General features: G+C 41.5%; 1 protein-coding gene across 2 annotated transcripts; it reads right to left on the minus strand.

The window, feature by feature from the left end:
- Window positions 1–542: 542 nt before the first annotated feature.
- CCDC80 (coiled-coil domain containing 80) lies at window positions 543–22,090 on the minus strand. 2 transcript variants are annotated; one of them, XM_027681107.1, is made up of 8 exons: window positions 21,478–22,090; window positions 19,193–21,094; window positions 15,032–15,188; window positions 10,266–10,402; window positions 9,499–9,647; window positions 6,164–6,267; window positions 4,505–4,585; window positions 543–1,825 (listed from the first exon to the last, which is right to left on the minus strand). In XM_027681107.1, the coding sequence occupies exons 2-8, from the start codon at window positions 21,083–21,085 to the stop codon at window positions 1,479–1,481; spliced, it is 2,868 nt and encodes a 955-aa protein (XP_027536908.1). In that variant the 5' UTR covers window positions 21,086–21,094; window positions 21,478–22,090; the 3' UTR covers window positions 543–1,478. The 2 variants fall into 2 exon arrangements, with proteins under 2 accessions (XP_027536908.1, XP_027536910.1); XM_027681109.1 differs by having other exon boundaries at window positions 19,193–21,093; window positions 21,423–22,090.
- Between the last annotated feature and the right edge of the window lie 462 nt (window positions 22,091–22,552).

The raw sequence follows: 22,552 nt of genomic DNA on the forward strand, positions 1-22,552 counted from the left end.
TGAAGAAATCAGAAAAATGCTAAAACACATGCAGAGCATGCTCTGGCCAGCTTAGGGCTGATGCCTTCTCCCTATTCCTGTGCTATTGCTGTGATGGCAAAACCTACTACCAGTGCCCTGTTGCATGTATCTATATGTGATGTGCACCCACACCACGGATTATAAGAAGAAATGTGACTGGTCAGGCACACCTTCAACATTAGAAGTGACCACTGTGACACTATGAAGGCTTGAATGGTACCTTCTTCTCTTCAGGATATTCCATAATCTTTCTGCTGCATCTTTAATGTTTAGAAATCTAACCCAAATGGTGTTGAAACCATGGCTATATGCAGCTCCTGCCACTGGTTTCAGTAGAGTAGGGTGATGCAACAGATCGAATGCCCAAAGACACCCATGAGAAGGGAGAGGAAAACCATTTCAGAAAGTGTGCCAAAAATAGAGATGGTTTAGCAGATCAAATTAATCTCAGATAGTTTTATAAACGTTTAATCTAGATCACTTTTATGGGGGAGGGTATGAGAAGAAGAGGTAAAAGATAATTTGAAATTTAGAGTAGTAGTTTAATTAAAAGCATTACTATAGAGAGCTAGTTACAACTCATTTAAAATATATGTGAATGAGATTTTGTTTTCTGATAAAAATAATGCTTTTCAGTTTTCTGTATTTCAGACAATGCTAACTCTGGTTGGTGTTTCCACTTAGCTCTCATTAACTTGGATTTAGTTGTGAGATGGGCAGGACCTAAGAGAAGAGGAACTCCAATTAAAAGAATAAATAGTTATGCAGTAAGCTTTGTAGTTAAGAACTTTATATTGTATTGGAGCAAATTCTGCCATAGCCATAAATCTTATTTTCATTGATAAAGTCAGCTAATTACAATATTAATGCACTGTAGAAGGGATGCTGTCTTTTTAAACAAAGTGTTTCAAAAAGATTTTATTATTGTTGTTGTTATTTTTAAAGAGCATGCCCCATGCTTCTTTCTTAAATTTTCCTTTTCTGGGGGAGACCTGAAGTGTGATCTTTTGTTTCTCCATAAGCATAATGAAATCTCACTTTCCAATAAATATACTTATTTTTTTCTCCTTAGAAAAAATACTAAAAAGCACATTGCAACATTTGTTGGACAGTTTGTGTCCTGCCCTACCGCAGTGCCCATAGACTGGGGCTGTGGGGTTTTTTTTGTTTGGTTTTAATACAAACAGCACCTGCTGATGGCCTTTGTTTATAAAGGTTTAAAAATATAAAGGAGTCTTTATTGTTTAAAGCTTCAATACTACTGGTTTGAATTGCTTCACTGTAAAGGCTTCTGCGTTTTTTGAGAAGGCAAATGACCAAAGTCCCTTGATTGAACAGTAGAAGAACGAGGCGTGGATATCTAGTTGGCCTGGGAAGACTCTCTGCAACTGGCCATGTATTGCTTGGATAGCTATTAGAAGGCAGACAGGGGACAGTCAGAGGCTAAGTTGCCCTTTTCAGTATGGATATCCATGGTGGTAACTGCCGTGGTGACGGTAGTCATCTTGGTAACCTTCCTGGTATCCCTGGTGGTAGCTATGGTAGCCATACCCACCATACTCATCGTCTGGGCACTGCATGCCGAGCGACTGCTGAATTGTCATCTCCTGTCGCCGAAGCTGCATGGAATCAATCAGGTCATACACAATCGCCATAGACCACATTGGAGAAGGATACCAGGACTTGACATTTCCATCTTTCCCCACTAGAAGCATGGAGAAATATTCTGGGCTAATTTGAAAATAATTTCGGATGTCTTTCACCAAGTTAGCTGGGATGTCTTCTCGGTCTACAGTTGAGCTTCCTAAAAAGTGATCACATAAAATCAGCATTGATGTTTTGTTTAGGTAGTGATGATGGTTTGTAGGTAAGTGAGTTAGCAACATGAGAGAGGATACAGCCCGATAGTTGGCAATGTAAGGTGCTTGTAATTTACAAGTTCAGAATTTCCTGGATCCAAAATGAAGTTGCTCTACTGTGAACTAAGGATGTATTTTTAACAGTTTTGTTAGATTTAGTAAACTTGCCCTTTTTCTCTAGGCTGAAGCTACTGGACTGTGGTACATCTTTTTGTCACCCAACTTCTTTAACTACTATGCAGCTTGGGTCACCAATTCATGTATTGCAGAAGGCATATGTGAACAACAGTAATGGCGAAAGAAATCACAAGAATTGAAGTGTGATAGAAGAACTGAAGGATGAATTTGCTGGGTCATTAATGGCACTATAGAACCTCACTCCTGATATGTGAGATATGGGGTGTGGTAGATGTCATGTCCACTTCAAAGTACATGTTCTAGTGCAAATCTGGTGAACTCCAAGCTTTTAAGTATGAAGTCTGTGCTGGGTAAATGAGTAGAAACTATAACACAACTAAGATCAGTGGGCACATATATACATAGTTGGCTTGGCAGCTGAATGCTTACGAAGTGGCATCCTGCCTTACAGATTTGAGATTCTCTGAAGGAGGTCAGCAAGCAGGTGATTAAGGGTGGCCTGGCTGATACAGATTAAGTGAATTTCCAGAAGGCTTCAAAAGGTACTTTGATGGTTTGGTTGAAAAGCAGAAACAAGGTGGGAGTGAATGATCACCTGGAGTGGAGGGAGGTCATCAGTGAAGTTCTGCGATTTTGCTGGGACTGGTGCTGGTCAGTGTATTTGTAAATAATGCACATAAGGTATGAGGATGGAGGTTAGGAAGTATACTGAGGATGTGAAGTATACTGAGGATGTGAGGCATTGCAGAAGATCCTTGTAAGACCATGTGACTGATTAGTAAAATTAGAGAAGAAATTCTATTCAGATTGAAGAAAGACACATTTTTCTGACTCCACATAAGAAATGGTGAAAATTTTTCTCACTCCCCATAAGAAATGGCGAAGATTGACAGTTGGCAGTGAGATCTTAGGGCTATGAAAGAGTTTCATGAAAGGCTAGTTCAGTGCTCACTGAACATCTGCAAAACCAGATGTTATAAACCATGAGGAAAATAGTAACAAAACAGTATTATTATGCTACTATGGAAACCTGTTGTTTGTGTGCATCTTAAGCACTGCATGAAATTCTGGTTCTCTCACCTCAGAAGACTATAGTAGAACTGGGGGGAAAAAAGTCAGAAAGGCAGCAAGGTTGATCGCAGGTTGGGAATCAACTCTGTATGATTCTATGTCCAAGTAAGTGGAGACTGCAATCTGTCATGTAGATGGGTTGGGAGAGGTCTGCAGAATTGTGAATGTCACTACAGGGATGGATAGGAATTAAATGTTTACCTTTTTCCCCACACAAGAAATAAGGGGCATCAAACAAAGATACGGGGGCCATATTCAGGACAGATAAAAGGTACCTCTGTAGAGGTTCTCACAGGAGAACACATGCTAGGAGTTAACATGGATCGAAGGGACATTAGACAAGTACATAGAAAAGAGGACTCTTGATCTTGATAGGAACTATAACCAAGATCATGAAGCCTTCAGTGGAAAATAAGCAGAGGCTGCAAGAATGTTGATGGAAGAAGTGCGACATTTGCTTCTTCTGCTCTTATTCTTTCTTATACATGGACTTAATGTTCCTGTGCTATAGAGGGACTAGGATGCTTTCATGCACAGAGCAGTTGGAACAGAGATGGGATAAATGAGCTCCTTTCTGTCTCTGTTCTACTGATGGAGACAGTTGTTTGGATTAGGTAGTAGAGGAACCTGTAGCATTTGAAAAGTACCCTGACAGTGACCTCTCCTAAGAATATCTACTTGAAGTAGCCTGCTGAGATGCAAGTGGAATACTTGAGGGGTACTTATAAGAAAGACAGAGAAAGAAAGACTTTTTACCAGGGCTCATAGAGACAGGACAGGGGGTAATAGTTTTAAACTGAAAGAGGGTAGATTTAGATTTGATTTAAGGAAGAGATTTTTTTAGGATAAGGGAGGTGTGACAGAGGAGCAGATTGCCCAGATGGATGCCCCATCTCTGGAGGAGTTCAAGGCCAGTTAGATGGGGCTTTGAGCAACCCAATCAAGTGAAAGATGTCCCTGCCTATGGCAGGGGGTTGGAACTTGATGATCTTTAAGAGGTTCTATTCACTCCAAGCCATTCTATGAATATGAATGAGGGACCCATATAGGAGAATCTGCTGAGTGTGTGTTCTATTAGCCCTGCAAACTCTTGAGCATGTAAAAGACACAGACATCCCTTTGACAGCAAGGCTGGCAGAGGAGTGTACTGGGGAATGTAAATTTAGGTGAGAGATAAAAATGTGAGTTAACTTCTAGATATTTGTGCTTTTGCATCCTGAAGAACCTATATAAAGGTTAGCACAGAAACACCAAGAAAGCTTTTTGTTTGCTTTTGTGTCATCTTATGTCTTAAAAGAAATAAAACAAAAGAGAAAAACTGTCAATCCCTCTAAAGAAATTACAACAAAGAAGCATTCAGCACTGTGTAATGCCCTTCATGGGTACTACTGAAGAAACTGGGAACAGTTGCTTACCATTAATTGGATACAACTCTAAGACGCCTCCAATATCTTCTCCAAGTCCTAGCAATTTGAGAATAGTTATGTGGCGCAGACCTGTGGAGGAAATGAAGAAGGTTTTGCGTCAGACCAGATCTTTCTGTTCATCCTTGGGCAGATTTCAGTTTCATCAGCCAGGTCTGTGCTTGCTAAATTAGGGCCCGGTCTCAGCCAGCCCTCTAGAAGGAAGAGTTACTGATTTCTGTGGAGTCCCTGCCAGTCACATCACCTGTCCCAAACACAGGGATAAACTGGTGTGTTGCATGAATCATGAATCAGTTGCATAAAAGCAGTTGCTGGTGTCCCAAGGACAGCAGTGTGGTGCTGTGGTTCTGTAGCATAGGGATACAAGCATCAGATATGCCAGTAACTTGCAGAGGCCATTCTCCAAATCCATAATGTTTCTGCACTGTTTTGTTCACTAGTAAAGCTTTTACTTGTCATACACACCGCAACAAATTATTTAGAGGCAATATAATCTATCCCAGTTAAACTCTGAATGAGGGAAATAGCTTATGACAGGTACTCACTTCTTTCATTTGTGCTGCACAGAGGCTTGGACTGTTGCCTCTGCTTTGAAGAAAGACCTTAGGGATGGCAGAAACTGCTCATGTAAAATGCATCTGTACAATCTAAAAAATCTTTGATGTAACTGTTTTACAACTTGGAAGTAAGATGCTTGGAAACATACCACTTAGTTAAAACACATGTTGACAAAGGCTTTAGAAACTCACTGGATCTCCTTCAAGCTGTCCCTAAAAGGGTGGGGATAATAACTGTTTTGGTTACATTCCATTCTTCAGAAAGCATTTTACAGTGGTCCGTGTCACAGTTTACTTTGGTAGTTAGGAAATGAGATGATGCTGATGCTCTGAATGAAAGCCAAGTGACTATGAATAAACAATGATACTATGCAGATCTCCCTTCAGGTGTAATTGGAATGTAGTGATATAGCAGCTGTTGAATGGGCTTCATTCTGTTGTGGGAGTCCAGTCTACACCCTGTATGGTATTGGCATTTCTAGGAACTTAACAAGTAAGTCTCTCTGCGCTTCATTATGAAAAGACAGAAGAGTGTTTCTGGGTCTTGCTCTTAATTGCCTGCTGGAGGAGCCCATGTCTCTCCACTGACTATGTAGTTGGATCATTAAGTACCTAGTTATGGGTCTGGGAGGGCCTTTATTGGATTAAAGTGGCTTCCATTAATATTTTTACCCACTTGGGCAATGAAGCAGGAAGGAAAAGAAAAAAAGCCCTCATGTCCATGCATCTCTCTGATACCTGGCCCAGTTCTGAGCTGGATGTTACAGGATCTGCTCTTGCCAAAGCATTTTATTTATGTCATTCATTTGTGCAGTACAAAAAAGAAAATACTATTCTGAAGTACAAGCCTGGAGAGAAGCTTTGGAGCACCAGCATTTTCTGCCTCATGCAAATGATTCCATGGAACACTTTGTTTAGCTGTCAGTGTGCTGTACTACCTGCTTAACAAACCTTTTGTGTTTGAATTTGGAGGAAAATTTTCAGTTATCAGACTCCTCAGACTGTCTATGTTCAGACTTCAGCAAAGGAATGCATCACATCATCAGGAAGGATGTGGTTTGGGGGAGCAAGAATATAATGTCTTTTGACTCACCAAAATTGCAGGCTTGTCCACTGAGAGCAGCAAGCTGCTGGGAATAAGCCCAATCTTCATCACTGGGAGCAGAGATCACTACCAGCCTCCTTCTCCATCGGAACCTGAAAAGAGAGTGACAGGGCGTGGTCATGACACGTGACTCAAATTCTCTCAGCATTTTCATTTGCTGTAGGCTGAGACATGTCATACCTCTCACAACTTGTCAGTAACAGCTGGATGGGAAATATTCACGGTTCTGTCTGTCACTGGGAGAGGGTAAAGCTTGGTTTGAATTTCGCAATTCCAAAACTTTTGTAGAAACACCTGCAGTGCCACTGCTTCACCAAACAAACATTGCAAAGCTCACAATCTTTACTCAAAGCCCTCTTCAGTAGTTACAGCAATGCAGAGAAGTGTATATTTAAGAGAGAAAGATTCCTGTGGAATTCCTCACTAGACATTTAGCTTTTACGTCATTCACCACTGCTGGAACTGCACAGTTATTTTGCAGTTCAAGGGCTGTCTGAGAATTAGGGTGTATCTTCATTTCAGACATAACTCATACTTCTGTGTAAATAATCACTGACCTCCTTTTTTTTCCTGTACCACATTTGCTCCAAATACCTTTAACAGGGCTTTAAATCTGAGCTTGCTTATAAGTATGTGGTTGTGTGAGCCTATGGCTATGTAAGGCATGCATGGGGCAATAAGATAAACCTTGAAATATTTCTTTAGTAGGGGCTGCACCATCTAACCAAGATTTTGCACAAAAAGGTCCTTCCATTTTCCTGTCAAGGAAAGGCAGTGCCATAAGGACACTTGAAACCTTTAAAAATTCTAACTCTAGGGGATTTAAATACTCCCTCAACAACTTCTTTTTTGAATATAGATACTTCTCCACTTAACCTAAAGAAAACAGATTTATAGGAATTTGCAAAGCTGCAGAGATATTTTTATAGCAGGAAATGATCTTTTAAATGGATGCAGATGTTACTCTGTTATAATAATAGCCTGCTTTTCTGCAGCACCATGTGAAGATCTCAAAATAAGGGATAATGCAATGGGTCAATTCTACTTCACTTGAGAAAAGCTGAAGATATGGTGGAACTTGCTCAGTCACAGAATAAGTTGTTAAAAGAGCAGCGTATACTGATGTCTTTGTCTTGTTGATTGATACTTATATGTATTTTTACAGTTTAAAATTAAATCCTTGAAAAGCAAACCACCCCAATTTTAATCTTTCCCAGGAGGAACAGCAAAGATGTGTGTGTGTACAGTTATGTGAACAGGAATGAGAAGCATTAAGAATCACATATGTGATGTGAAAGAAAGGAGGGGAATTTTGTGTCATTATTCTGAAAATGTGTAACAAAATAATCTTTGTGATATTTTGTATAGAAAAGCACCTGGCTACGTATGAACAGTGACTGAGAACGTAGCTGTTGGATCATATTTTGCCTAGGGCAAAACTGTGAGTTTCTTTGAGATGCTCTTAAATTGCTTCCTATTTTTTTAATTATCTCCTTCAGAGATGCACAGAGCTGAAGAGTGTTGAAAGCCACTCAAGCTATTTATTCCCTCACTCCAGGCAATCTGTATACTTGATGTGCTTGTCTGGGCCTATGTTTTACTGAGAAATTAATTCAGTTGGTCCATCACAGCTGCTACTTCACCAACACTAACATACAGACTGATGCCTTATTTCTGACATCAGAAGCCATGGACCAATACTCCTGACAAATCTGCCATACCTTCCCTGTGTGCATCCTTTCTTCCTCTTCTAGCTGTTTTGCATTCTGTTCTGATTTGTGAGCCCAGAGAGCAGTACAGCCAGTGTTGTCCCCACTGTTACAGGAGACCTCCCTCCCAAACTCAAGGTCTTCCTCCTTACACATGTGGATTTTAAGCATTACTCAAACCGGCTCTGGCTCTCATGGTCTCCTTTCATGCCAGCCAGGCTTCTTAAGAACAATATTTGCATTATTATAACTGACTTCTCCAATGAGCAACACCAGGGAGATGATGCCAGGGCTCTTGTTCAACTGGGAACATAACCTTGGACAAAGCTGGAATGAATCTTGCTGGGAATCTGACCAGTTAATGTGGCTAGAGAAGTCTACCCAATATTTAAAGCCTGATGCTTCTTTCACAGACAACAAATGCATTCTGTGCAGTGGCAATTCTGTTTATAGATGCAACATTCTGTATTTTTTGGACCTGTTTTTCTAATGTGTGTTTATTGCTAGGGCAGTTTCCAAGCAAAGAAGGATTTGGGGCCCATCCCTTTCTGGAATACAAGCCTCTTCCTTGTGTTGATCAGCTGTTTCCAAACTGTGGTTCTTTTTGGTGGTCTTGGGGATGAATCACTGAGACCTAAACAGGAGGTGGTGAGGTGGGTGGGGTGGATCTTGTTAAAGGTTCCCTTTCTGTTGAAGTGGCCATAGAATTTTAAAATGTTTATGAACCAACAACCTATTCATTTACTTGTTGCTCCTTTCCTCTCTCATCAGAATCCAGCATGCTGCCTCAGTTATTTTTAAAGCCATCTGGCATTAACAGTGTATTCTCACGGATTCCAACAGTAGGTGAGGAGGATGCAGTTGCAACAGGTAAAGCCTACCTAGAGCGATGGGGTAGCCTTAATTTCATGTAAATTATCCTGTGACAGAGAGGGCTGTAGCTTCACGGCTCTTCTGTGGATCTGAATTCCCACAGTCCAGACATATTTATTGCCTAGAATTTAGGTCTCACAAGTAGAGCAATAATATGGCATATAGAGATTGCATAAACAAAACTCTCTTTCTGCAAAAGGTCTCTCAAACATTTTGCAAGAGACATCTGCCAGACCTTTAATAATATTCATGACTAATAGTGGCCAAGGCCAACTGTTCTCTCAAGCAGGATAAAAAGGAAGTTACAGAGAATTAATTGCTGATTTGAAGTACATGGAAGGGATTAGAATGGGATTAATGAGATTGGGATGGTTGATGATCAAAACACATAAACACTGTGCTTCGTACATTCAAAGCACTGAGCTAACATCTGTCAATTAATCCTTATTTGCTCTTCTAATGTAAATCAGTGTTATCATCTCCATGTCATGATGGGAGGAACTGAGGTACCGAAAGTCAGTGTCCAAAGGAGGTGCAGTCAGTCAGGAAACATAACATCCTTCCTGACTTCCAGTATTCTGTACAAGACTGCATTCAGTTCTGGCTGCGCCTCTGTATTTGCTTAACACTGTAAATACTGAGTAATCTATATTTAAAAATCACAGAAATAGTTGTATGGGTATTTTTCCTGTAAAACAATAATCAGTAGAACTAGCAGCAGATAAGAACAGAAGATAATACCTGGATAAGAAGCTCTCAAGGGATTGCTTCTTATCTTCTTTGCAGACAATGCCCTCTTTTTTCTGTCTTTCCATGTCTTTAATTCGTGACTGGAAGGTGTCAATCAAATCAAACACAGACTTCATTGCTATGGGTACTTCATAGTATTGCTGTTAAGAAAAAAACCCAGATGAATATAAGGATGCTCATATTAGCAGCCTTTCTGCATGTATCACAGCACCATAGGAATATAGAGATTCAAGCAGTCCTATTTACACACAGGTAACAAAGCCTAAAACATATTAGAAACCATGGAAAATATTATTGCTTTTGCAGTCAGACTGCCCTTTGGTAGTGGCATATTTTCAGTATTTGCCCAGTGTGATAGGGCCAGGACATTGCAGGCAAAAAATTATCATTATATTCTTCTGTCAGGCCATTCAGCTAGAGGATTGTCCATATGCACTGTGCTGGCATCCCTTTGAGTGGCCAAACTGCATGCTTTAGAGTGCTGGGTACTACATTAAAACCCCTGTCAGCTGGGGGTCCGGTTCCTCACCATTCCCGCAGAAATCCACAATTCCTGATATCCCCTAAGCGCAGAAAATGAAGATAGCTACACAATTCCTGAAAATTTCTTGCTGCTCTTTTTCTTGTCCTCCAACAATGACCAAGTCCATCATCGGTCTCTTATGTACCTCATGTAAAAGGCTGCAATGTAATTTCCTAAAAATTATATTTTTTTCATATTATTTCAATGCCTTTTCTTTGAAGAGTTGAAACCTCACCTTGACCTTCATGTCAATGTCTGTAAGCACCATGAAAAAGTCATTGTAGGTCATCCCATATTCTTTCCTCAACTCGCTGATGAGCTGCTGGTCCACAAGGTCTTCATCCTCTATCACTTTCATGGGCTTTTCATTATCTTAATGTGAGACAAAGGAGAAATAAAAATAGTTGTGGAATCACACAGCACTCTGCCTTTAATTTCAATCTTGAAAGAAAGGGGAAAAATAATTTCCCAGAAGCCCTCTTCCTGCTGCATAGTCAATATATTAAAAACCATCAGTATGGTATTATGGTTTTTAACTGTCCAGTTTTCAGTCCCAGTATTCTCTGAAAATCAGTCTATCCTAGGGCATGTGCACTTCGATATTTAACATTTCTTCATTCTTTTGAAAAATCTTCCTTTTTCCTGGAAAGATCTTTTAGATTTTTTTGGTATTATTCATGTATATGCATGTACTAATCATTTCACCAGCTCCTGAAATGCAGCCATTTCTGGAAAAGACAGTAGAAATTTTGACAATGTGCACCGTGTGCAAATGAAACAGCATGGATAATTTAGGTCAATAAAATATAGCTAGAACAGCTTGAGGTTGGCCAGGACACTAGAGTTAACCTTGCCAGTCTTAAAAAAATTACATGCAAAGTTTAGTGACTACAAGAAATCAGAAACTGTTTAATGTGTTTTGAATGCTGCAGTCCTAGCAGCACACCTCTCTATAGACCTTGCTTTGGCACTCCCTCCTCCATCTGCATGCTGATGTCTTTCCTATTCTAGCACCCTGACAGACCAAACCTTCATTCGGTGAACGTTTTGTACCTAGTCAGTGCTCCACCCCAGGAAAACATTCATAAACATTTGAAGAGAAAAAGACCTCTGAAGACAGAGATTTGAAGACAAGCCTGTGGAGGTGCTGAGGTTCCTTACTTCCCGTGGAACCAGGGTGTATTGGGGTCATGTTCTGAAAGCCTCCCTGTCATCAGCTCAGCCTCAGCTCCAGCATCCAGCACAGTCCTATATAAGTGCAACAGTGCTGGAACAAGCCTCCATATGCAACTGTGGGCCTGGAAAGCTAGAGACAAGCTAAATCACACACAAAGGGAAACGTCACCTGGGCACCCAAGAGCTCCCTGCAAACATTACTTGTCTATACCCTGTGACACCATTATGAATATTAATATTCATAGTCTCACTTAGAAATCCCAGCCATGGCTTAAGTGACCCTGAAGTCAGAGACATGAGAGGTGATCAAGAGGTAAAATCCAGAGGTACAACTTTCCAGTCCCCTGCTCCATAATTATTCACCAGAAAAGAGAGATGAGATTAATTATCCAAGTTGATCACACAGCAACAGAAAATAATTGATGCATTATACAACAAAGCATTCTAACTAATTTTTTAAACATCTGTAGCTTTAAGGCTGTTTCAAAATTTGCAGTAGGTCCAATCTGTGTATAGACTGAATGAAACTTCTGAATTAAAATATCTGAATCAGAATCTGACCTTTAGGTTTCACACTTTGAACCCTCTTCTTACAGAATAAAAGCCAAGCCAGCAAATGTTAAAATTTGGTTATACTAATCAAGCTATAAATGTAATATATATGTTTTTTATGGATATATATGTACCTCAGTTGAAAGTTTTGTAAAGAATTAACAGGCAATGTTATCAATTTCCCATTGGGTGGGTTGCTGCATATGCTAATTGGTTATTCACTTCATAAAACATATGTAAATCATGTATCAGTGCCTCATAAGTGAGGTTTACATGTTACTAATGGCAAGCATGACCATTAAAACACAGAGCAAAGAATCATGTTTAAAAGCAAAGACTATCTCATTGGCCTAGATGGAGGTAGAATAATGCAAAAATTGTTATTGTGAAATTTGATGTACAGCAGTACCTTAGACCAACCAACCCATGGCACTCTTCTGCTTTATACTCTAGATAACAGTATGAAGTTAGCGCTTTAGAGTTTCATTGTTGGGGGATCTTCTTTCAAAACTTATGATAAAAAGAAGAAAATTAAATTACAGAGAATGATACAGAAAAGCGTTTCAAGGAAAAAAATAATGCCACAAAGGCTGGCCTGCCTTCCAAACTTGGAATTGATCTCTATGGAGAAAAAAAAAAGAATTTAATCTAATTACCTCTTTCCAATTCACTACTTGTCCCTGATCTCAACCTCATGAAGGACATCTGGGTTCAGCATGACAAACCACAGGAGTTGAGACTGTCTGCTGCTACCTGCAAAGTTCTCGCTCCCTTTGCTTTTTCTAGAAAGGTCATTGAAAGAGTGTGGAAATGTTTCTCCATATATCTTTGGCAGCTAGACAGACTGGGAAGATGAGTTACTCTTTAGAAGTGACACTCAGCTTTTGTGTCATTCCAGTGGGAAACTGGGAAATACTCTTTGGTTTCACTATGAGCTGATCTTGGCCGGTGTCAATGAGCTCTTTCATTCACTAGTTCTAAATGTGTTTGAAATTTCAAGTGAAAAGTCTTTTCTGTGGACTTTTCTGTTGTTGTCTGTTTGTATTGCAATCCAAGATGCAGCACTCTGAGCAGACCTCATCATGCTGGGTGCTCAGGCTTCTCACTATAGCATACATGCTGTGAACAAAACGTTTCTTAGGAGAAACTTTTGCTGCCTCTGGTGCTGATAGAGAGTGAGTCTTGAAGACGCCATGCAAACAGGAAGGGTAGGGGAGAAGGAGAGGTAGAACAGAAAGATGTTTGTATTATTTGAACTTTCTAAAAAGCTCAGGATTTGGTGTTTTGAGCAGCACTATAAGATGAACTTCATGTAAGGCTTAACCTATACCCTTCTAAGTCTCCTGAATTTCTTGAACAATTTAATTTCTTCTGTGAGAATTCAGCTGTTATATACAGTCATGTGGTTTGGGGAAAGTTTGGATGTAGGTTAAGTTTGGAACTGAAAGAGTATGGTCTATGTCAGAGTGAATATCTGTTTATTAGCTAGACTAGAAGCTAAATATAACCCTAAGCAGTCCACTGACAGGCAGATGGGTCTAGGTACACAAAAAGTGTCCTTGAGTAACCTTGGCCTGATGTGGAAAATCCTGTACTGCTCCCGATTTGTCATGGAGGTGCACAAATGGACAGTCTGGCAGGATTTGTGACTGACTGTCATTCAGGAACACAAGGCTAGGTCTCCTGTTAAGTCCTGTCCCTCTGAAAGTAGCAGAGACACAGCTGGAAGCCAGACATAAATCTGTGATCTTCTGGCCAGTTATATGCCCAACCTGCAACACCCTGGAGCTGGTGTGGTCCTGAGCTTTCTGTTCTATCACACATCTCCCCCCAAGGTTCGGTAAAACCAGATGAACTTTGAGGGGAAAGCCGTGGTGGACTTATAAGCAAAACTAACAGCTTTTATTCTATTTGTAGAATAGAATTGTAGAATATTTGTATTTCTTCGGCTTCATCCAGCAAAGCATTCACAGTGCTGTTAACCTTTAGATGCAGACAGCAATGAGATAGTGCACATGATTCAAGAGCCACCTAAGCTTAAGTGCTTTGCTGGACTGAGACCCGAAATCTTTGTCCAAACATTATTATTATGATAGGAAGGATTCTCACTGGCTTTGGTGTGTGCTTCCCCAGGACCTGAACACTGAGAGCAGTTGTTTCAAAGCTGACTAAGAGAAATGGATCCCCAGTGTCACCTGTCTATATGGGAACTCTATATGTAAAGAAGGTGGCACTAAATATGTCTGAATGAGCTACTTTGCAGGTCCTGCACAGTCTGATTATAGTGCCTCCAAAACCTCTGGCTCCAATGAGATGAACCTCTTTACAATAGCCAGCAATAAGCAGTCACAGTGATGGGTATCTTGTTTCACAGGGAAAGAGAGGTGATAGGGCTTCAAATGGTAAATCTTTAAATATCAGGTATGCTGGTACAAATTTTTAAGGTTGTCCATACCTAGAGGCTGTGGTTGAAATCTTCTAAAAATAATACCTGTTTACCAACACAGAGAGGAAAATGCACCTGGACCTCCCCTTACTGTGGGGGCTGATCTTGCAAAAGAACGGAACTCACGGCAAAGGTTCTAACTATCACCCTACTGTGTCCTGGGTTTAGCTGGTATACTCCTCTGAAAAATAAAGATTCCAGGACCTTGTGAGGAGTACAAAGGCACGAGAAAATATTGTGTGGCAGTGGGGAGATAATGATGTTGAACTTCAAAATGGGATTAACTTGGGCCAAATTTTTAATATACTCTCAAACAATTCCCTTCAGTGTTTCCTACCCCCAATCTCCTCTCCTTCATGACAACAACCAGTTTCTGTAAGTATCTAGCCACCCATGGCTGATGTCTTGCAAAAACCAAGGGCAGGAGGGCATTGTATTAGTGCAGTCTTTAAGTTGGACAGTGAGGTTGGTATTCAGGATATTGGTAGAGCTAAGCCTGATTTCCTCTTTCTGTCCCATGCCCTAATCTCATTTTTTCCCGCCTTTTCACTGTTCCACTGTTTTACTGGCTTTAAGAATTCCCACAAAGAAAACTGAAGGTGCTCAAGTTACAGCACTGGAAACCTAACCATGGAAAATACCAGAGACACTTATGTAAATATAACAGGGAGGTAGTTAGCATGGAAGGAGGAGGAATGGGTTTGAAACTCAACTGGACCACAGCAACAGATCCTGCTTAGATTTTGACCCAAGATGGGGAGATTTCTTCCTTTGTTGTCTATATTGTGCCCATTAGGTGTAAAGAAATCATTAAAAAAAAAAAGAACCTAGCTGGAAGTGGTCAATTTTCATGCTGCTGTTGTTCATGGTGCCAAAAATTGTAATGACTGAGATCTTCCTCGTTGCCATCTTGCAGAAGCTCTCCAGGTACTCGTCTCGCTGCTGTACGTACATGGTGTTGTCCGCCTTGGGGGTTGTGATCAGCTAGTTGATGGCAGAGATAAAAGAGCTTGTTTAGTATAAGGAATGAAGTAGATGAGTATTTTACTGAAGGAGAAATAGTCACTGTTTGCAAATTGGGCTCTCTTTCTCATAAAGCTCTTATTTATTTGTGTTTGGAGTGTACCTTCAGGCCCAGGCTGAACCCAAAGGTGTTCAATCAGCCACAGGAAAACTTTTGGAAGCATGTCCAGCTGGTTGCATAAGCTCCTCCACTGTCTCTCCACAATTCTGGTAGAAGAAAGCATTGGATTTTACAGAAAACCATGTACTTTCCTATTATGCCTTGCCCTACCAGTCCTACCAGCTCCCCCTCACAGCCTTCAGTGGTGCCATGAATCTAGGATTCCTGTTACTCACTCACAGTGGGAGCACTGGGAACATGGCAGCTGCTCTGGCCTTATCCCATGGTCCAGGCAGGGCTCCCAGTGGCTATTTTGTCTGTCAAGGGGTGAGTGAATAGGGCTACATGAATACTTATGTAACTGATGGCCATATAAGAAGACCTTGAAGACTTGCTAAGGCCACTGTGATCTCATCTGAAAATGGCTGGTTTAGCTTTTGTTTGTTCTAAGCCATTTTGATGTCTTTTGGGTCTTATATTTGCTGGAAGGCACAGCAATGGAGGGAAAGGAAGAAGAGGAATAATTAGAACAACAAAAGTATAAAAAATCTGTATGGTTTGTAGTACTTATTTCAAAGCCTTCTACGAATTGCAAAGATTTAACTTTTAAAAAATTTAAAGCATGTGACTTAGATCCTTCATCAGCGACTGGGATGCAAATATTCCAGGGAAGGTGTGCATGTGTAATGCCATTCGGTGGTCCTATGCAGCAGTTTCCAGCAGAAGGTGGCTAGGGATGCTGCAGCTCTAACAGTGTAATCCTTCTAACTAGCAGCAGTGAACTGCAATCAACCACCTGCCATTAATCTCCCAAACACAAAGGCAGCTGGAATCTGGATCCAAATTTTATGGTTTAAGGTCACAAATAATCACCAGAATCCTTCAATTGCAAACTTGTGCTTTAGTCTGTAACAGGTGGAATCATTTTCTATCTGCCTTCTGAAGTTTGTAGGGCCTGGAGGTTAATTTTTATGATAGACTCTTTATAAATCCAATTCATCAATTTACTGAAATGTAAAATATATTTCTGGGCTTAAAGATCTGTCTCTCATTTATGCAAAGGCCCCTGGCACAACTACAACACTGGAACATGAAGGTGAATGAGAGTCAGATACAAAGAGGATTTGATTTCTGGGCTATAGCATGTAGCACGTTGCTTATAAAGGGCATAGAGATGCTTAAATGGAAGCAAAAAGGGTCATGAAAAGGATTTGAGGACTGAGATCAAAACCAGACCATGGGTTTTGTATTGTCCTCCTACTTTTGAGGTCATAAGCTGGAAAGCAGAGGCAGGCCTGAATTTGATCTGCTTCATCAAACCTTGTAGAACAAAGCAGGGATCATTTAAGAGGCAAAGCAAACAGCAAATCAAAGCTTTGTGCCAGGACTGTTTTAACCCGGACATTATATACACTATATCTATCTGTGTTTCCATCAGAGAATCACGGAATGGTTTGGGTTGGAAGGGACCTTCAAGATCCCCAAATTCCAACCCCTCTGCCATGGGCAGGGGCACCTTCCATTAAACCAGGTTGCTCAAAACCCCATCCAGCCTAGCCTTGAACACTTCCAGGGTTGGAGTATCCAGAGCTTCCACTCTCCCTTTTCTTTATATGCTCCCTTTAGGTTCTGGGAGGCTGCTGTATAAACTGTCAGTCTGCATTTCATCACCCCAGGGAAATAAACATAGAACCCAAACTCACTAAGCCAAAATTTCTCAACATTAGTAAGACTGCAATAAAAGCCCCACTATAGAGAGGTGGGGCTGCAGGACTCAAAATCAATACCTTTTTTTTTAGTTTCTCCACCGGGGACCTATATTTGTCATTACTTGAACTTAACCCAGAATAGCTTTCAAAAATCTGGATGTTTGAATTTCACACTGAAATCTTAAATACTTAATGATCTAGAACTTAAAATCTCATGTTCCTCTCAAAAGACCTTTGGAAAAGGACTGAAGCAATGTCCTTGGGAACCAGTCTATTAAGGCATCTGAAAGATGCAAAAGCAACAGGGAAAAAATTGCACAGAGACACTTCTGCAGCAGTGTGGCTTAAGTCTCTGGGGAATGGTTTAAAGACTCGTGGATGATAGGGTTCATCTAACTGGACGGACTGACCCTAATGGAAGAGAGCAGTTTGATAGGAAGGGATGCAAATAGGCACATGTGTGGGTTCAAAGAATCTTGAGAAGTTCTCTTTTTTCCACATGTTCCATGCATGGCAAAGAGATAGTAGAGTTCAGCCACTGCTTTTACTAATAATCAAATCAAACATATTCTCCAAGGCTGAGAATGATTTTAGGTTCTGGAAAAGTAAAGTGCAGCGTGGCATAATCATATGTGTTCAGTGAGTTTTGGCCTGACAACTTGAGATTGTGCAACTCTTTCCTTGGAGATCCAGCTGAGAAGCGGCCTAGTATCAGAAGGTTCAAATTTCAGAAAACCCTTTAAGTTGCCAGGACTGTAGTGGTGTAATGAATTAGCAGCCTGACATTTGTGAGCTCTGCTTTTGGCTCTTTTTTTCCAAGTTTGTTTTTATTTGTCCTGATGCTACACATATTCTTGAAAGTCACAACATTGAGACCAAATGTCAAAGATCCCAACTTTTGCATAGTTTCTCTCTCGAGCTTTTGATTTGGCTAAATATTAGTTAACAAGTAACTAAGAGATATTATTTGCAAAATTCAGTCAAGTTCAAATTTTTCAAATATATGGCTTTTTTCCACTTCCAGTGCTAGCCCTACAACTGGAAGAATGGGGGGAAGGAGAAGAAAGTTGCCTTCTGTTCAGGTCCATGAATCATCAGCAGAATGATTAAATTCCAGTGGTTGGAATCTTAACTTGGCATCTTAGCTTGGCATCTTAGCTATTTGTATTGGAATATGGAGCATGAAGGTCAAAGGTGTGTTTTGACATTGACTATCAGACAATAACTGTGAAACAGGCCAGCTTGCAGTAGAATAATTGCAAAAAATCAGCTCCCGCAATAATATTTTTAAAGAACTGTTTTTCGAAGTGTACCCTTCAGGATATGTGCCATCTGCCAGAAGAAACATTTCTATTACAACTAGAACTGTTTCCTGTCCCAGGTGAAGTGGTTTTTATGATAAGTAGTTGGAAAAACATACAGCACTATTAAACCCAGGGACAAGTAACTCCAGACCACGCTGAAGTTCTCAGACCTGAAAACTTATTATAGTGTTATAGTTTAATAAAAACAGCAGGAGAACAAAACCAAAACAAAACAAATTTTGCACAGGACCTCTGAAGATGTCTAGGAGATCTGAATGCCAAATTCCCATTAGATCTTAGTCCCAAGTTCTCCATCCCTCAGGGCATCTGATCACAAGCCTTTGTGCATATCTTCAGTCAGACACGCACTAGTATTGCCAAAACACCTGGCTTGCTTCCAGTTTTAGGACACCAGCACCAATACAAAGCAGGTGTGCCAGCTGGCAGGACATGCTGAGCATTGAAATGTGGTAACATTGGCAAGTACCCCAAAGTGGTGAATGGGTGTAATCCACACTGGAACCTCATTTTACTGATCATACTGATAAAGATCCTGACACCTACATATCCACTGGTAACAAGATAATGTGATGGCTATATGGTGGCTCGTGGAGGTGACTGGGAAGAGGTTTTAGCCTAATTTTTGGCTACTGCATATAAGATTTCCAATATGAGGCTGCAAAACCTTCCATGTTGAATATGGTTGTTTGGGTCTAGAAATTTTACCTCTTGAACAAAAGCACAAAGAAGAGTAATATAAAACCACCATAAACTTACAGTTCCACATATTCCTGCCAGGAGGGAGATATGACTTCATTTAGGTAATAAGATTCAGATGAACAAGTTACTTACAATGAGCCGCCTTTTGCCTTCAAAATATTCCAGAAGGTTGGTTGCTGATTTCCTGGGGGGCTGTAGGAAAGGCTTCTTATTGGGCTTGGGAAAATCCTCATTCTCAGTCCTGCTCCCCTTCTTGTTCTTCTTGCTGCGGTCTTTGTCCTGCTTGCTCTTTTTCTCAGCTTTGTCCTTCTTGGACTGCTTTTCACTCTTCTGCTGCTTGTCAGGTCTGTCCTTCTTCTTCTTCTTCTCAGGTTTATCCATTCGCTCATGCTTCTTTGATTCTTTTCCTTTCTTTGGGGGAATATTTCCCACTGCAAACTGTTCCTCTAAATGGGAACTAGCAGGCTTGTTCGGGTCATATTTATCCTCATATTCATTACTCAGTATCTTTTCTTGGGCCTTCTTTTTTGGTGGTTTAGTCTTAATTGGTTTGTGTTGCCCTGGCGTGACATTCAGGTCCCTATGATTGTAGTCCTTTCTGTCTGTTCGGTTATCTTTAAATCTACCCATATTTGCCTTTGTATAGTGCACTGAGGGAGCCGTTGGGACTTCTGTGAAACTGTCATAGCGGGCAGCTTTGTTTGGTTTCCGTGTGGCTGCCTGTTGTTTCTCCGAGTGTCCGCGCTGACGGTCCCTACGGTTTGCTTTCCACGCAGGAGAGTAGAAGTCCTCAGAGGCTGTGACTCGTGGAGTGGTGGCATCAGGGGCTACTGGCAGCCTGTGGTACTCTGTGGTGGAATGTGACTTTGTGGTCCAGGTCCTCTGTGTGGTGGGGAGGGGTGTGGTTGTTGTAGACCGGCTTGCTGTTGTCACTGCACGGGTGGTGGCATGAGTAGTTGTGGTGGTGGGAGGGAGAGTAGTGGTCCTTACTGTAGGCAGAGGAGTGGCCACTGTGGTTGTCATTGGTTTCCTCACTGTTTTGGTCCTTATTGGCTGATTATTGCTCTTCCTTGGCTCCTCCTTCCTTGCTGACACCTGGGCATGTTCACCACCAGGGGTAGGCTGGGTGCTGCCCCCATTATTGCCTTCCTCAACCACTTGCCCCTCTACCCCAGCTGCTTTGCAAGTCTGGATGAAGCCCTTCTGCCTCATCTTCTCAATTTTTCTTATGGGGTTCTGATCAATGACTTCATACATGGCCTCTAGCCTGACTGGATAAGGATACCTTTCCTCCACCTGCAGAGTTTTCTTCAACAGTACCATGCCAAATTTCCCTTTCTCCAGTTTCAGAAAGCTCATGAGCTTAGGGATGAGGGCAGGATCTAGTGGCTGTTCCAGGATTTTTCCTTCATTGGTTATCCTTCTGACTTTTCCCCCTTCTTCCCCTTCTTCATGGAACAAGACAATCTGCTGGATGTGCCTCTCAGCCAGTTCACAGTAAACATCATTTTTCAGCAGGCTCATCATGAGCCGGTAGTAGCCCTCAGAGGCATGGGGGGCAGAAATAACCCACACCCGATTTTTCCCTGCAAAGCTGGCCAGGACATTGGGGGAACTTGACCCTGAAGGGAAACGTACCACTCGTGACTGTGAGGCAGAGGATATCCCTTCGTCCTTAATCATCTCAGACTTGGAGTATTTGGCTGCAGCTGTGAGTCTCTGTACCCATCTCATTCTGGTCCCCGTGCCCCTGGCCTGGGAACGTGCTTCCCCTTGCAGGAGATTGGCAGGTGGTTTTGGAGGTGTGGAAGAATCCCTCTTGGAGACAGGGTGTTGAGGATTTGGACTTGAATTCCTCAGGGATGCTCCAGACCTTCTCAGGACATTGCTTGAAGCCCTGTAAGCCAGGGGCACTTTCCTAACTCCATGGCTCCCTCTCTCTGCCAGCCTCTCTGCCTTCTCAGAGCCACACACTAGCCATGCTGCCCACAGCAGGGCTAAGCTGAGAGCTGGCCTCCAGTTCATTGTGCAATCTGTATAAGGAGGGGGAGGAGAAAAACAAAAAGTTAGGCGGTAACAGTATGATGATACCTTGCACAAGTGATAAAAAAAGCAAAGCATAGGCTGGCTGGTTTTTGTGATTTATAAGTGCTGATTACACCTCAGTCCTGCCCTACTGGCTTTGTACATTTTACAGTTATTTTTGGAAAAACACAATTTTATGAAAAAATTAGATCATCCTTCTGTAACATGATATTGTCTATCCAAAAGGACACTGTGATCTGCATCCTTCTCTCTCTCTGTCTCTCTCATGCTCTCACTATACACACATGCAAAGACACACAGAGAAAGGGTCCCGTACCTAGAGCAGAAAGCCAAGAAGTTGACTTGAAACTTACACTCTCAGGGAAGTTCCCCTTCCAGAGATGAGGTTTCACGTCTTTTTCCTTTAAAAGGAGACCATACAGCTTTGCTGCTGCTTAGTGATTTATCTTTGCACAGCCCAACAGGTTCCAGAGCCTGTCTTGTGTATCTTTTAACTCTCTTCTTCACCTTCTTGACAAGCAGGATGAGGTTAGTGGAAATTTCCTTTGTGATCTCTGCTTCTCCATTTACCTGCAGGTCTGGATTTTTGCTGTGCCGGTTACCCACAAAGGCAGGGATTTCATTTAAGGAAAGGGAACTCCTGGCTGCTCCAAGTCTCTCTGTTTTATACTTCCCTTCCCACTCCTTGCTTCCTCAGTCCCGTTTAGCTCCTTTGTTTCCAGAGAGGAAAGCACCAGCACTAATATATTTTCCAGGCTGAAGAAAAACACAGGAATGTGATGCTGAAAAAAAAGAAAGGACGCTTCCCTTTCCCCTTTCTCCACACTTTGACAAAAGCAAATTGTAAAACACTCGTCTTTTTTTCTTCTTGGCTGGCCGCGGTCCCAGAAATGTCAGGGCAACCCCAGCCCTGCTCCGAACCCGCCTCAGACAACGGTGGCCACTGGAAATGGGGGAAACTTCACTCAGGATTTAACAGCTCAGCAGAACCCGCCTCCTCCCCACTCTGACACAGGGAGGGAGGAGGAGGAAGGCTCAGGGGGCTGAAACACTGCACAGCATCACAGATCACTTCAGAGAGGTTGACTCCAGCCTTAACTCTTTCCTTCACGCATCCCAGCTCCCTGGTGTTCTCCAACCCCAGCTTTCTCTTTCCTCCCATTTAACGGACTCCAGTTGGATAAAAAATAGTCCTGTGAGAAGTGCATTTCTCCATCAGCATCAATAACAGCTCTGGTGTTTAAGAATTATTATTTTTTAACCTCATAATTTCTGCCTCCTGTTCCCCCTTTCCTTCTTTTTTATTGCTTTCTGGGAGTTCCTCAGGAAAATCCAATTTCCCTTCACTTTCCAACCAATTTCTCTTTCAGGTCTTTGTGTGTGTCAGTATATTCTTTCCTGCAAACATCATATGGGCATAGCTGTTTGTTAATTTGTAGTTTTTAA

The sequence above is a fragment of the Neopelma chrysocephalum genome, unplaced genomic scaffold (assembly GCF_003984885.1).
Source record: "Neopelma chrysocephalum unplaced genomic scaffold, ASM398488v2 Primary Assembly neopelma1_60, whole genome shotgun sequence".
NCBI classification, from domain to species: Eukaryota; Metazoa; Chordata; class Aves; order Passeriformes; family Pipridae; genus Neopelma; species Neopelma chrysocephalum.